At 36.8% G+C, this 16,998-nt stretch overlaps 1 protein-coding gene across 1 annotated transcript; it reads left to right on the plus strand.

The window, feature by feature from the left end:
- The first annotated feature begins 1,923 nt into the window (after nucleotides 1-1,923).
- LOC126786871 ((S)-scoulerine 9-O-methyltransferase-like) lies at nucleotides 1,924-3,288 on the plus strand. Its single transcript, XM_050512836.1, has 3 exons — nucleotides 1,924-2,638; nucleotides 2,761-2,825; nucleotides 2,959-3,288. Exons 1-3 carry the CDS (start codon nucleotides 1,924-1,926, stop codon nucleotides 3,286-3,288), a joined length of 1,110 nt encoding a protein of 369 aa, XP_050368793.1.
- The last annotated feature ends 13,710 nt before the right edge of the window (nucleotides 3,289-16,998 follow it).

Consider the following 16,998-nt stretch of genomic DNA (forward strand, 5'->3'; position numbering starts at 1 on the left):
CCCATTTTTGTTTGTCGGTTGTTGTCCTCCACCTCTCGAATTTCACAGGGCTAGTTTGTTTTGATACAATAGGGCTACTTATGAAACTATACAAACTACTTTAAAAAAAAAAAAAAACTACTAGACAACTGCTAGTATAGTAGCTGTCATTTACCAAAAGCAATTAGTTATATCTAACTCATTCATAATCTCATATTCGATTACAGTTTAACTTCGATAAATGTATATTTGATAAAATTAATAAGGGCAAAATTCTATATAATCCCTAAGATTTGCAATCTCTATAAAGTCTTTAAACTGTCCAACCTAAACAGTCTAAACCATTAATTTTCTGTTAATTCTCCGTTATTTTTTAACTAAAGTACAGATTTACCCTTATGTTTTTTTTTTGACTTACACTCTTAAAACTCAACTAGGGGTTAATGATCAAATTACAGTTGATTTAAACAATTAACAAAAAAATTTAACATAAAAGACTATTTAGTTAATGAAATATAAGTTCATGGACTAAACAGATTAGGATAAAAACTGAGAGACTAAACTATAACTGACCTAAGACCATAGGGACTAAATGGATGTTTACATATTTAATAATTTTAATCAAATAATAATTTTCTCAGATTCGAGGAGCAAGAATGAAGAATACACGTAATAGAAGTTTGAAAGCTTAGTCTTGAACACATGCTATTTGATCATAAGAATATTCTTAACTTTTAGCCACCCCGCCTTAGTTTTAGTCTATGCAACATTTGCTTGCATCACTCTTGGTGTCACTGATCACGACTCAACCAAGGAAATAAAAATGACCCTATGAGAAAATAGTCAACAAAGTATTTTAATGTTCATTTTTTTTCTGCCTATGCATGCATGTACGTATGCAACTATTATTGCTGACTAAATCATAGAGAACTATTACTTTTCATCAAAAACTATTATTATTGCTGATTCAATCATCGAAAAAAAAAACTATTATTGCTGATTATACAACCCATAGATTTCATTTTGAGCGGTGGAGGATATCCCATCAGCTAAGATATAATTCATAGATCGATGTTATATTGATGAATTATAGCTTGATTATTTCTTATGAGTTCAAACTTTAATTACTAAACATGTTATCAAATTATTGTTTGAACTTGGACATACTGCAAACTCGTATATATGTTTACTGATGCATGTATTATCTGAGTAGACGTAGGAACTTAATTTAAGGCCTAAATACAAAGAACACGTTTTGTATTTTCTATCTAGAACTAGCTAGAAGATCCTTTGGTGTGGTGACAATGACTGCAAGTTTGACTAAATTTTATTTCCTTTCAGCAAAATGGTGGATTCACGAGTGTATACACATGAGTGGCTGCCAAAGGGGGGTCAGATGAGGAGGCCGGCTGCGCTAGGGTTAGGTGCGGCCGGTGGGGGGAAAAATTCTAGGATTTTAGTATTTTGTTTTCGGGTTTTAGGCCTATGCAGCTTAGGGCTAGAGCTAAGTGCTCGATAATGTAAAATAATAGAATGAATTCATAAAAAATAACTGTAATTTTATTAATAGATATGAAACTTTATATATTGGTATTACATCAAAGATTCCGATAAATATGAGAGAATATTATTCCTTAACTAGTTAGACTAGATACACTAATAATATCTCAGAGATAATTCTTCTTCAACTTTATTATCTTATTCTGCAAGACAGCCGGCTTTTAATTTAGAAACTTAACTAGAGAAAGTCAGATTGAGGAGGTTGGACAATTCTTAAATCTTGATAAATTGCCTCTCCACGAGGGTCGCATCTAATCAAGAAAATCAGTTCACAACATATGGTGGTCCGGCCTATATAAGGTTAGGAACTGAACTCCTGCATCAAAAGCTAAAACAAGCTTTACCTAGCCAAAATCCTAGAACAACCTTTTCAAGAAAAACAACATGAAAAGCCATGGAAGTTTAGCAAATCATACTTCAGCTTGGGGTTTGGCAAATTCTATCACCATTCAAATGACTCTGAGAGCAGCAATAGAGCTCAATGTGTTTAACATCATTGCCAAATCAGGTCGTGGAGCTCATCTTACATCAAAAGAAATTGTTTCACAAATACCCAACACAAATCCAACTTTAGCAGGTGAGAATTTAGAGCGAATGCTCAAACTTCTAAGTGTTCACTCTCTCTTATCCACATCTCTAAAACCAAACCCTATCGATAAGACCAAGCAAGAAACAAGTTATGGACTAACAGAGGAAGCGCTCTGCCTAGTGCCGAATGAAGATGGAGTTTCTTTTGTTCCGATGGTTTTGTGGGGCTCTGAAATGCTCGTTTTGAACAGCTACTCAATGCTCAAGTACACGGTTCTCGAACCGGAGAGTTCTCCCTTTCTCAAAGCGCATGGGGAGACCATGTATGAATACATGTCTGACAGACCTGAGCTGTGCCAATTGTTCGACAAGGTAATGGGGGTAAATTCTTACCTATATTTTGATGATAAGGTGTTTGAGGTTTACAAAGGTTTCGAAGAGGTCAAGGAGCTGATGGATGTAGGAGGTGGTGATGGAACTGTGATTGCCAAGATAGTGTCCCAATATCCTCATATCCGGGGAATCAACTTCAATTTGCCGAGTGTTATATCGCAAGCTCCTAACTTGCAAGGTCAGTATATATATATCTACATATATAGGTACGTAATTACATATGCATCTATACGTACTAAATTTCATTTAGCCATATCTCATATGCTGATCAACCATTCATTACGTCTATTCTTTATATAGGCGTGGAACATGTAAGCGGAGATATGCTTGAATCAATACCAAAGACAGAGTCAGTCATGTTGATGGTTCGTTTTCTTTGACCTTTCTTGTTCGTGAAAAATTGATCATGCATGTATTGTTTTAGATCGACCATTGTTTGATATATGCAACGTACTACCTGGAACTAATTAACGTTGCAATGTTTATGTCAATTTGTAGTTGATACTTCATAATTGGGATGATGAAAACTGTAAGAAGATATTGAGAAACTGCTGGGAGGCAATACCAGATTATGGGAAGGTAATAGCTGTTGAGCATTATGTAATGCCTGAACTAGTTGATGAAAATAACCGAGACTTGAAGCGCATACTGTACATTGATATAGCCATGATGGCCTTGTGTCCCGGTGGTAAGGAGCGAACAACAGCTGAATTTGATGCTCTAGCCAAATCCGTAGGTTTTGTGGGAACAAAAATCTTCCCACTTCCTCATGGGAGTTATGTTATCGAGTTTCTCAAGGGTGGGAGCCTGGAAGCAATCGTTGAATAAGTAGTGAATGCCATTGTGCTGTCGATCTATTATATTTCCTTACGCCCTTTTCTGTGTACGTGACTTTTAATTTGTCTTCTGTTTTCAGTGTGCTTTTTGATTTGGTTCTTTAGTAATCATGTCACTGAATTTCCAGTTTCTTATCACTAAAAATCTGTAAGATTTATGCTTCTTTACGTACAAGGGCAGAGATAAATAAAAAAACAGTGGATAAGAGAATCCAAAGCTGAATGATATATCGCATGTTTGAACAAGGATAACAAATCCCAAAGGGTAGAGATCCTCCTCCGATTATGGTAATTTCGCGATATCTCTAATTAATGGCGAGACATTCGGATGAATCACAAAAAAATATCAGGATAATTAATGGCGCTGTGGCGAAGATCATGTGATTGGCAGTGAAATACACATGTATGGGCCTGTTGTAATAAGTTTAATTAACACGAGTTGCGCACCATTATTTCTTTAATTAACACTAGCATTTCAGCACGCACTATGGTGCGCTGCGAAATGCCCGCGCTCACGCATGAGCTTCCTATTTATTTTTCTTATTTTTTCTACACGGAATGCGGTTATATTCGGGGGACAGAATCCATAAAATATAATGTAATAACTCTAATTTTCAAAACAATATTTAGTTTGATTTGAATTCTAAAAAATTTTAAATTTTAATTAGAATGAATGTGATCGCTTGTGACGTTATGAAACGAGAAACGGAAACGTTCTCGGAATGTTTATTTAGAAAAACGTTACGTTTCCGCAATTTATATATCGACTTTTATTCCGTCGCTCGGTTGCAAAAACTTCCTTCACAAAAGTTGTAGAGCTCGTCGGTACGAATTCGTGGACGCGTCAAGCGTTCGAATCGGATGTCGGACGTGAAAGTTATTAATGTCGGAAGTTAGTTTCCGATTTTGGAAACGAGTATATAAATGGCATTTTTGTGATTAGGGTTTCCATTTCTGGAAACCACACTCTCTCACCTCTCACCCGCCTCCCTCAACTCTCTCTCTCCACGAAATTCTTCTTTCTTCCTCCGAAAAATTCTCTCTTCGATCCGCCGCCTCTGGGCCGCCGTGACGTGCACCGCCTGGCTCGACGTCGTCGCAAGGACATCCGCAGCCACCCTCCAGATCGCCAGCCCGTGCCCCGCCGTCGTGAAGCCGCTCGAACGTCACCAAGTTGCTGCATTTCTCTCCGCCGCATCTAAGCTCGTCTCCGGTGGTTTTCGAGCTCAAATCGAGGTGAGGATAGCCTAGGTTGGTTGTTGTGATGATGTTGTTGAATTCTTGTGTGGATTTGTGATGTTTTGGTGGAGATCGGAGGTTGGAGATGGTGGAGAGGTACTGCCGCCTTAGGCGGCGCGTGTGAGCGTCTAGGGACGGCGTGAGGCCGTGGAGGAGAAGAGGGAGGAGAAAGGAAGAGAAATGGGGCGGTGGTGGCGAGATACGCGCCGTTGGGGGTGTCGGCGCGTGGGCCCCACGCGCGGCCTGCCGGAGGTGGCGCGTGTACCCCACGCGCCGCCACTTGCGGCGGCGCGTGAAACAGTGTTTCCGAAGGGTAATTTTGTAATTTATTTTTACGTGCGGTAAATGTACAAAGTAATTACATACAGTAAAAGTAAATTTTATTTACGTATGGTAAATGTAAATTTAAATTACATTCAGAAAATGTAAAAAGTAAATTCAGAAAGGTAAATCAGTAATTAATATTTACTGAGACATAATGTATATTTGAATAGTATTTATACGTACAAAAATACGTAGATAGTATGTACTCGTACAGGAATACGTAATGGATAAGTATTTGTACAAAAATACATGAATAGTACATAGTGAATAGTACTCAATGAACAATAATTCGTAAAACCAGAAATTGCTGAACAGTAACAAATTATTACTATTACGGCATTTAAAGGTTTACGAAACGTTTCTAAATTCTTTTCTTATCTTTTCAAGGTGATCGATAAATCAAGGAAATGAATTATCTTCGGAAATTGTGGAATTACGCGCGAATTGTTAAGGTGAGTAAAATCTCACATATTTAAGAATCTACCCTTGCGGTGATTTCAAGATTTTTGTAAGAGATTTAAATATTGAAATACGACATGTATACGATATAGTGGATTACATATATATTGTATAAATGGTAATAAGTACATATATATATAGTTTGCTATATTATATACTATTATGAATTCATCTGAAATAGGTCATTTCGATGACGAGCATGTGATTTTAATATGGAGTTTGTTAAACGTTTTATCTTCGGACGTGTTTATAAATTATGACATGTATATGATATAGTGGATTATATATATATTGTATAAATGGTAAATAAATACATATATATAGTTTGCTATATAATATACTGTTATGATTTTATTGTGATGATGTCATTTTGATGACAAGATTTTATCGAGCATGTGATTTTGATTTGTACAATATGATGTGAGATTATTGTACGTGATTTTAACATTGAGATTGTTAAAATGTGATTTGTCTTCGGACTTGATTTTTGGTACAATATGATGTGAGATTATTGTACGTGTTTGGCAAGTCGGAACCTAGCCTTTGGCCGGGCGAAAGTTACGATACAGTTAGAGCTCTAGTCTGTCTGCCGGAGTACTGCATGTGAGGTAATGGGTGGTTATCTGCTCATGAGTACTCATATTGTTTTGATATTGGGTAGCGGGTGGTTGCCCAATATCGGCGGTGTATTACGAGAGGGGTAACAGATGTGTACCAGCGTTCTTGGTACCCGTATTATAAATGCATTTGGGTAACCAGAAGGGTTAATTAATTTCTCATGAGCGTTCATTTCATATTTCTTTGGGGACAACCAAATGGGCCGTCCATTGACTCATGAGTGCATTTATATTTGTTTGATTTCTAGATTTTTCGTATATATTGATATGCGAGTTATAATTTCATTTTACTCATACGAGCTGTAAAGCTTACCGGGTTTGTGTTTACAATCCCGGTGCACCAATTCAATGGTGTAGGGGATACTTCCGCAGGTGTTGATTAGTGGAGATTGAGAGACGACTCCGGAGACTCGAAGTTGTTCGTTACCCTGCTTGTGGTGAGATTTCTAGAGTGGATTTGTGTGTGAGAATTTGTGAGGATTTATTTATGAGTTTTGTGAGAGATTGGGAGGATTATTACAATTCCATTTTTATGTATGGATTATATATTGGGTTGTAATAATTGGTTTGTCTGAGTTGTATTGAGAACTCAGTAATGATCCACTGTGACATTTTAAATGATTTCGATTTCATTGAGATTATTTGGTGTTTAAGGACTTGAAATTTTGAGTTTTTAAGCCCGAAATTTGGGGTCGTTATATATAACTCATTGCATACATTTTAGACACTAATATGTTTTTATATAGTGTTGAGCTAGTAACTTGAGACACTAAAGTGACTAAACAATTGCATGTGATGATTATATTTGCACAAAACAAATTTATTCATTAGAAAATTCTATACATTATTATATGATGTATAGCATTTCATGAAGTTATAATAAAATCCTTACTTGAGAGTATTATCAAATACCATACTATGCGCGTGAAATGGTCCGCATGCGGGAGTTCATTATCTTAATTATCTTTTTTTTTATCCCTCAAAACCCTATTTCACATAAGTTGAAAAATGTACCCCTCTAAAGTTGAGTGTCTACGACACATTAGTTGAAAAAACATACCCTTCTAAACCCTTTGTTTAAACTTTAAAGACACACGCTGGTAGAGTGTGGACTACATGAAAAACAGAATGGAGAAGAACGCATGGCATGAACTGGCTCAACTTAAGACGCTAATAGGGTTGGATTAGCCAAAGGAAAAAGTAACTAAAGAACTTATAGGTTGAAACAGTCAAATATGACACGATTTGGAGAATGAATTTTTTGATATCTATTTATCTCACATTGGAGGCTACATATAGAGTATACATTGTACTACCACTCTACGTACTATGTACTACTAAATACAGAATTGGTAAGTACTAAGTACATGATATACACTCCTAAATTACATTATATGACTCACGCTGACACTCTCCCTTAAGTTAGCGCATACACATCAACCATGTCCAACTTACTAAGTGAGTCATAAAATGTTTTCTTAGAAACTCATTTAGTGAGTATATTTGCAAGCTGCTCTTCAATAGGGACAAAAAGGAAGCTAACAATATTTGCATCTAACTTCTCTTTTATGAAGTAATGATCCACCTCCATGTGTTTAGTACGATCATGTTGTATTGGATTTTGTGATATATCAATTGTTGCTTTGTTGTCACAATACAATTGTATATCACTTTTCAACTTAACACCCAAATCACGTAGTAGATTTCTCAGCCACAATAATTTACACACTCCATGAGCTATATCCAGCCTCATCATTCAATCTGGCCACAACTTTCTGCTTCTTACTCTTCCATGTGACCAAATTACCTCCCACAAAGGTAAAGTAACCTGATGTTGATCTCCTGTCTTTAATATTTCCAGCTCAGTCTACATCTGTAAAGCCACTAACCTAAAGAATGTTGTTGTGTTTAGAGAACATTACTCATCTCCCTCGAGCTGACTTCAAGTACCTCAAAATTCTCACAACAACATCTATGTGACTCTCACTTGGATTTTGCATGAACTGACTCACTACATTCACTGCATAAGCAATATATGGTCTAGTATGGGTCAAATAAATCAAGCGCTCAACTAATCTCTGATAGCGAGCTTGATCAGTTGGTGTCTGATCTGGATACTCTACTAGACGATGATTTTGCTCAATATGGGGTGCGATAGGTGTGCAATCTAACATACATGTTTATATCAACAAATCAAATATGTACTTCCTCTGGCACAAGTAGATCTCGTCTCTCCCTCTTGCTACCTCAATCCCTAAAGAAATACTTGAGATCACCTAAGTCATTTATCTCAAACTCAGAAGACAACTGTCCTTGCAACCAATCCATCTTTACAGTATCATTGCCAGTAATGACCATATCATCAACATATATAATCAAATTTACTACCTTCCCTTGCTGGTGCTTAAGAAACCTGGTATGATCTGAATTACTCTGTTTGTAACCACTCTTCCGCATAAACTGTGAGAACCTCCCAAACCAGACACAAGGTAATTGTTTGAAACCATACAATGACTTTCTCAATTTGCACACAAAATCATCAGGAGAAGTAGTTACGTACCCTGGAGGGAGACTCATATACACCACTTCAGCTAACTCTCCATGAAGAAAAGAATTATTTACATCAAACTATCGGAGTGACCAATTCAAACTAGCAGCAAATGAAATGAGAACTCGGATAGTGTTTATCTTTGCAACAGGAGCAAAAGTCTCATCATAATCAATATCATATGTCTGAGTAAACTTCTTCGCAATAAAACGTGTTTTATACCTACTTATTGATCCATCTGCATTATGCTTCACAGTGAACCCCCAACACACCATATATCATTCTTGCCATGTGGTGAAGGCACAAGTTTCCAAGTTTCATTTTTATGCAATGCATCCATTGTTTTCCTCCATTTTGGATCTCCCAATGAATCCTACACTTTGTTAGGTACTGATACAGTAGCTATTTGATTCACAAAAGATTCATATGACTTTGATAATCTCTTAGTGGACATAGTTGGCTACTGAATATTTTAATTTTGCCTGTAAACTAGGTTCATATCTTTTGGGGGTTTGACCTCTAGTAGACCTGTTTGGTAACACATATTGCCTACTATCGGACTCACTACTAGTACCAGTGTATGGATATACCTTAAATGAGTGATCTTCTGCACAAGTTGTTGGTCGGGGGTATGAGTGATGGCGGGAGGGGGTTGTTCTCTTAACTATTGGTTCTCCTTCTATAACCTAGGTGTCTGATGCTTCTACATCTGGTAGAGCTTCTGCCACTGCTGGTATTTGATTATCTGAAGTTTCCACCTCAAAATGAGTTTCTACCACTGTTGGTACTTGATTATCTGAAGTTTCCACCTCAGAATGAATTTCTACTACTGGAGTCAAAGTATCTCCAACAATGACTCTTTCTGATTTTTCCCTTTCACCATAATATAGCTCTTTAAAAAATGAATTCTCCCCCTGAAGGGCTGGATCAGAAGAGGTAAAATAACTCATGTTCTCAAAGAAAGTAACATTCATAGTGACATAGTACTTTCTGGTGTGGATGGATGATAACACATGTATCCTTTCTGATTTCTTCCATATCCAATAAACACACACTTGATCGTCTGAGGTCCAACTTCAACTTTCTCTGGTTTTTAGGGACATGAACAAAAGCCACACGGGCATGTATATTGTGAAATGAAGAAATGGATACATGAGATACAATAACTTGAAGATAAACTTTTCCCTGAATGAAACTAGATGGAAGAGGATTGATAAGATAAGTTGAATCTGCTACAGCATCACCCCACAGATACTTAGGCATATGAGCACTAAAAAGAATAAAACGAGTCATATTCAGGAGATTACGGTTTTCCCTTTCGGACACCTCATTTTGCTCTGGTATTCGTGGACATGTGGTTTGGTGAACAATCCCATGATCTTTCAAAACTGTTGAAAAACATGACTGACATACTCCCCCCCTCATTATCAGAATGAAGAATCCTGATGGTACTATTATACTGTGTTTGGCCATGAGTGTGAAAAGTTTGAAAAGCAGAAAAAACCTCATCTCTGGTTTGAAGAAGAACAACCCACGACGACCTAGTGCAATCATCAATAAACGCTACATAATACCGCATACCCGTGACTGTAGGCTCTTTGGAATGTCTCAAAACAACAGAATGAATTAATTCAAAATGGGTATGACTCTTAGAAAAGTTCGAAGAATAGGTAGAATGATGACTCTTAGTAAGGACACAAGTTTCACAACGCAAAGAAGACTCATCCACACCAATAAACATGGAAGACATGCTTTTTTTCATAACATGGAAAGATGAATGACCCAATTGGCGATGCCACAACCAAATTTCACTTATCTGAATAGAACTTGTAGTTAAGGCAATGCATGGTTGTGCTCGTGGCTTAGCTGCTCCTGCATATGTCTGATCCAAGTGAAACAATCTGCCCCTCAAATTCCCCGGATTGAGTATCTCCTTGATGAGAAGATCCTGAAAAATCACATGCATGAGAAAAAAGGTTACAGAACATCGAGACTCAGTATTCAACTAGGGAACAAATAATAAGTGATGTGATAAGTCAGGGACCTATAGAACATTATGGAGTTTTAAAATAGGGGTGATACGAACTGACCCTCTCCCTAGCACAGGAAAAGACTCACTATTAGCATTAGTGACATATGACACTGGTGGAGCAGACAACTTAGAAATAAAGTAAGATTTATCATAAGTCAAATGATCAGAGGCACCAGAATCAATAATCCAAGTATCATAACCAACAAAGTTTGAAACTTTTAAAGTCATACTAATCTTACCACATGCTGGAGGTTTTGTAGTCGCAGAGATATTACCATTAGTGCAGAATTGTCCCACAACATGTCGAGAGTCGTGTGAGAACTCAACTTTCCAGCCATCTAACTCACAAATAGCATTATATGCATCTCTAATATGGACAAAATCAATAAAAGCATAACCCGATGGTCTCCTTGCAACCCATATTCTTCTAATAATTCCGAAGTTACATAACTCAACTTCAACCTCTCATTCTGAAACATGAGAATCTAATTTGCTAACATACACACGTGACATTTTTTTATAGATTTTTTAGAATCAGGTGTACTGATCAAATCAGCGGGTGTACCTCAATAGCCGGTGTACTGTTACTAACAGTGGAAAACAGACTGGGCCAAGAGGAATTGGGCCTGATGGGTTTGACTAAAAACGGGTCACACACAAAAACGGGCCAGAGTGAATCCGGGTCGAAGCACTGAAACCGGTCGGCGAATCTTGAGAATACGATAGCGCCCATTTGGAAAAAGAGTGTCAGCGATCTAGAGGCAGGACCGGTTGGACAGAATGACGACTAACAAGCCACTCACGATCTGGCATAACCGGTCAGATTGATCTGGGTTGGCAGCCTTGATTCAGACTGAACAAGATGGTGATCTCTGAGGGAGAAGTCGGACCAGAGGAGACGCTGATATGCGTGATGCCAAAAACCGGGTCTGGACTATGATTACAAATGTGGCCAAGAACAAGGGTGATGGACAGTAGACGCTGGTGAAGATAAAGAAACTGTGACTGCAGAATTGGGACGATCTTGGGTGCCCAAAACAAACGGTGCCCAAAGCAAACTTCAAAGAACAAATACGAAGATGACGACGTTGACGTTTTGACAAAACTGAGAGGAAACAAAACCCTACCAATGGGGTTCAATTCCATAAATAAATTGCAGCGAAAATAAAAAAACAAAGTTCTTTCGGATTTTTGTTCTAATACCAAATCAAATATGACACGATTTGGAGAATGAATTTTCGGATATCTATTCATCTCACATTAAAGGCTACATATAGAGTTTACATTGTACTACAACCCTACATATTATGTACTACCATATACCTAATAGGTAAGTACTAACTACATAATATATACCCATAAATTATATTTTATGACTCACGCTAACATAAACTTGGGAGGGATGGCTCTGCGAGAAACTGATAATCATACATGCATATGTTGATATGCTAGCACTTGATCTCTACCGGTTCTAAAGTTTTATATACTCACCAGTCACCACAATTCATTACTTGATACTCTAGACAGAATTAATAGTATATGGGTTTTTGGGAGGGAGAAAGTGAAAGAGATCCCCAATTAATAAGAGAATAAAACAAATACATTCCAATATCAGCAAGAATTTGTATCAACATTAAGAGTTTGCAACAAATTGAAAATCACAGATAATATTGAACCCATCGCATATTTTTTAAAAAAAATTTGAAGAACAAATAATTGGTTTCTACTCTACCGCTTTAGTATTTGATCTTCTCAATTTGTTTATCCTTGGACATCAGTTGTAGCATGAATCATCACGCAACAACAACATTAAAAGACCGACGCCGATGTCTGATGGTTCCGGTTCCTAGATTGGTGAACTTTTTCGTTGGCTCGAGTAGTCTCCCAAATGTAGATGATCTTTTGTTTTTTGTGATGGGAAGTCTCAACTGAAACTTGAATTCTGGAGTACGTGAATGAGAGGAGGAGAAATATATGTGGGTTTCAATTTCTGTTGAGTTTTATTACTATCTTATCCTTTTGATAATTTTTTTTTGGATTAAATACTTGTGACACCTAATATTTTACTTTGAAAAACAATTTTATCCTTCGACTTTCAAATTTAATTGAAATGTCCTTTAACTCTCTTTCAACGACAGTTTTGACTATTTCGTCACTTTTGACCGTTATCTAGCTTATGTGGCTAACGGTTTGACAAGCGTGCATGGGCAAGAGTTTTGAATTACACTTATACCCTCAGACTTAAATACACTCTCCCAGTCTCCATTCGTCCTAATATATAACTCGATCAAAACCCTAATTCTAATCTCAAAAAGCTCTATTGGTGGTTGGCATGGCTGGGCACGAACCAGATGTATGGATTCCTCGGAAAAAGTTTAGCAACACCGATTACATCCCAGATTATAGTGAGTTTTCGTTTGGTTATGATAAATCTCATTCACTGATTCAAACTTGTTCATCTCCTATTTTTGATGGTTATGTGGTTTCTAGTTTTAGGGGTTTTAATAAACAAGTTTGAGAAAGTAAAGGATGACAAGGGGTTTATAAATATATGGGGGTTTATTTGGTCTCCATTGTCATGGTTGTCGTTGGGTTTCTAGTCGTTGTTCATAAGATTTTGATTGTGGGTTTCAAATTAAGGGTTCAAAATGGGTTTGTGAATGTTGTCGGCTTGTAGTGCATAATTTAGTGAGTTTTTATGTTCACTTACAGATGAAGAAACTTTCATATTGTTGTTGGAACGTGCTATTGGATTTAAAAGTAGTTTCTAGTTTCTTTGTGTTTATTGTACTGGTATGGCTTTATTGTAAAGAATGAGATGTGGTCCTAATAGGTAGTGGTTATAATAGGTAGTAAATAATGCAATTGTGTGTGTGTTAGTGTTTCAGACATTGGGACTTGGTTGAAATGTTGGTTTGGTTTTAGTGAAGTATAAAACTAAAGTAATATTTTTTGGGATGTTTTTGCTTTGTTGGTTGTAGCTGAGCCAGATTTATTCACAATGAAAGTGTACCATGGAGGGTGCTTTTGGAACAATACCTATGTAGGAGGCATAATTGATTATGACGAAGTAAATAAGGACAATATGTCCATTATAGAAGTGGCTAACATGGTGAAGGCTTTGAATCCTGGGTATGAAAATTAGGAGACATTTTAATTCTATAGAGTTGATATTGAGATATTTGAGTTAAGAACACTGAAGTCAGATGATCATCTGATGATACTGTGTACTGCTATACCCCGTTGGAGACTTATTATACTGTATTTAGACCACATGGATGCTGAATGTTCATTTGGATTGGTTGAAGAAGATTTATCCATGTACGAGGAATTTTTATTTGGTGGAGAAAGGATGAAATCGAGTTATGTCATCGAGGATTTGCTTGATAAGCCTAGACCTGTAGCAAAGGGAATAATTATTAGGGAAATTAGTGATGTGATTTCTACTCAATCAAGCCAAGTTTGGGGCCTTGATCCAAAAGACAAAGGTAAGCAAAAGATTAATGATTCTATGGTTCTTATAACTACAAATGCTAGCAGTGGGTTTATTAGTCTAGGGTGTAGTAGTACCAGACCTAGTAGTAATGTAGGGTGCAGTGGGGTAGTTGAACCTGAAGAGTTAAGTGAGTATGACAACAAATTATGGGAAGGTGAAGAAGATGATGATTTAGATTATGTACCTGAAAAGAGGTTAGATGAAGATTATGGCACTGATGAAGAGGAGAGATTGGAGGAAGATGCAATTGCAAAACAAGCAGCCAAGATCAATTTTGGTATTGGTAGACTTGAACAATTAAATGTAGGTGAGGTGGATGAGGAAGACAATGAAGATATGTTTGGAAGTGATGGTTCATGGGATGAGAGGATACGTGTAATTGATGAAGATGGTGAGGTTGTAGATGATGGCATAGAATTCAACCCGAAGACAGATATGGAGAATCCTAAATTTTGCTTAAAAATGAAGTTTGCAACAAGACATATTTTAAGGGATGCATTGAGAGAGTATGCAATCCAAGGAGGGTGGGAGTTCTCTTGGGTCAAAAGTGACAACAACAGGTTACTCGTGGTGTGTGCGGCTGAAAATTGTCCATTTATGTTGGGCGCTTCAAAGATGCAATATGAAAGTACATTTGAGATCAGGAAGTTGAATAATGAACATAAGTGCGCAAGACAATTCATCAATAAAATGGTGAGACAGTCATACATGACAAAGAAGTTCAAGGATGAAATAGCTCTTAATCCTAATATTGAGCCAGGTATAGCATTAAATCCAACCATTCTTACTTCATTTTTATGCAATATATAATTTGATATATACATGTTAGTTTTAATTAACTACTGCTTATTTTTTACTATATGTCAGAAAAATTGGCTGAGAAGACGTCAAGAACCATTAAAGCAGCTGTGACAACATCTATGGCCTATAGAACCAAGAGAGCTGCCTTGTTAGAGATTGAAGGTTCTATAAGGGAGCAGTATGCAAGGCTGATTGATTATGGAAGAGAACTTCATAAGGTTGGTCCAGCTACAACATTTGATATCAAGTGCGACTTCAACAATTCAGAAAAGTCACCTTTTTCAAAAGGATGTATATTTATTTAGGAGCTTTGAAAAATGGATTCAAGAATGGGTGTAGATGTCCCAAGATGAGGAAACTCATCGAGAAAAGCAAAGAGAAGGCTGCTGAGCAATGCATCGCAACCTTTAATGGTGAACTTAAGCTGAAGTTAAGAATATTTGTGGGACCAAAAATGTTGTGGATATGGGTATGAAGACGTGCTCATGCAGAAGATGGGACTTGACAAGAATCCCATGCAAACATGCAATTTGTGCCATATATGGGTTAAGGTTAGAACCATATGACTATGTCTCACCATGCTATCTCAAGGAAACTTACATGAGGATCTACAACAATGTCATTCAACCTGCAAATAGTATGGACATGTGGGGCAGAAGTGATGGTACAAAATTTTTACCTCCAGCATACACAAGGCAACCTGGAAGACCCAAGACTAAAAGGATTAAGGATGCTTCAGAAAAGATCATCAACGGTACTGCTATAGCTAGAAGGGTTCAAACATCACTCAAGTGTGGCAATTGTGGTGAAATTGGTCACAATATTTTGCCATGTAAAAGCCACTTGCCAAGTAAGAAGAAAACTACCACTGCCAAGAGGAAAACCACTAATGGAGGAGGAGTTCTTGAAAAACAGGTCAAAAGTTTTCCCATTAAATTTTGTTTGCCGTAGTTGTTATCTGTTTGTTGTATGCACTTCTAATATGGATATTAATTGCTGCAATTTATTTCCCAATTTTTAATCTGGTTGTTGTCTCTTTCTTTTTTTAATAGTTAATATGTTATATGGTTGTTGTTTGTTGCATTTGATTTTGGTGCAAAGGGAGAAAAGAGTGCCTATGACGGCTAATGAATTGAGAAAGAAAGCAAAGGAAAGGGTTGAATATCAAAGGGTAATTAAAATGAATCATCCTTAACCTTAGTTGTTTTTGTGAACTGTTGGAATTTAAAATTAAGTTAGATTCTTAAATTGCATTCAATGTATTTAATCAGAGAAAGATGGCTGATTTGAGGGCAGAAAGACGTGATGCAAACATACCAAAAAGAGGAATGCCACCAACTAGGCCACAAACTGCTTCTACGACATCAAGGCCACTAGCTACACCACCTAATTCTAAAGTGACATAAATTGTGCAAGCTTCTTCTACCCTTACTCCTACTACATCAAGGGCTTCAAGCAATGCCGCTGCAACATCAACATGGTCTTCTAAAAGAGCTAGACAAAATTCAGTTAGTGGAGATGGCAAGTAAATGTTTCATAGCTAATGAAACGTAGCCATATAACATCCTTATTTTTGCTCAACCTTGTGTTGTGTAACTTGCTTGATGGTTCTGATTTTTTTTTTGATCAAATGATTAAAGCTATTTTCTGATGTTAATTAGGTACGCCTATAGTTGTCAAACAATGTTGAGGATGTAATGGTGAATGGTGGAATTAATATTCAGATTTATGATTGAAAAACGATGTTGTAAATTTGTCTAGTTTGATGTATCAAATTTTACATCAAACTTTAACGTATGAATGATAGAGTAGTTTCTGTGAAATATTGGCTTCATTAGCATGTTTTAGACCTCATAAACAATTTTGACATGTTTGGGTTATTTTGGCGGGAAAAAGAGATGAAGGAGGAACATAAATAGGGGTATATTCGGTAATTTATACCAATGTGGCATACATGAGCTGAGTTGGAATTGCAAGTTTTGCCATGTCAGCCACTTAACGGTCAATTTTGACGGTCAACTGACAAAATGGACAAAACTGTCGTCGAAATATAGTTAAAGGACATTCCAATTAAATTTGAAAGTCAAAAGACAAAACTATTTTTCAAGGTAAACTATTAGGTGTCACAAGTATTTAATCTTTTTTTTTTTGCTTAGGCTAATATTTTTCAGCAGTGGCATAAAAAG

This window comes from Argentina anserina, chromosome 3, assembly GCF_933775445.1.
Source record: "Argentina anserina chromosome 3, drPotAnse1.1, whole genome shotgun sequence".
In the NCBI taxonomy this organism is placed as follows: domain Eukaryota; kingdom Viridiplantae; phylum Streptophyta; class Magnoliopsida; order Rosales; family Rosaceae; genus Argentina; species Argentina anserina.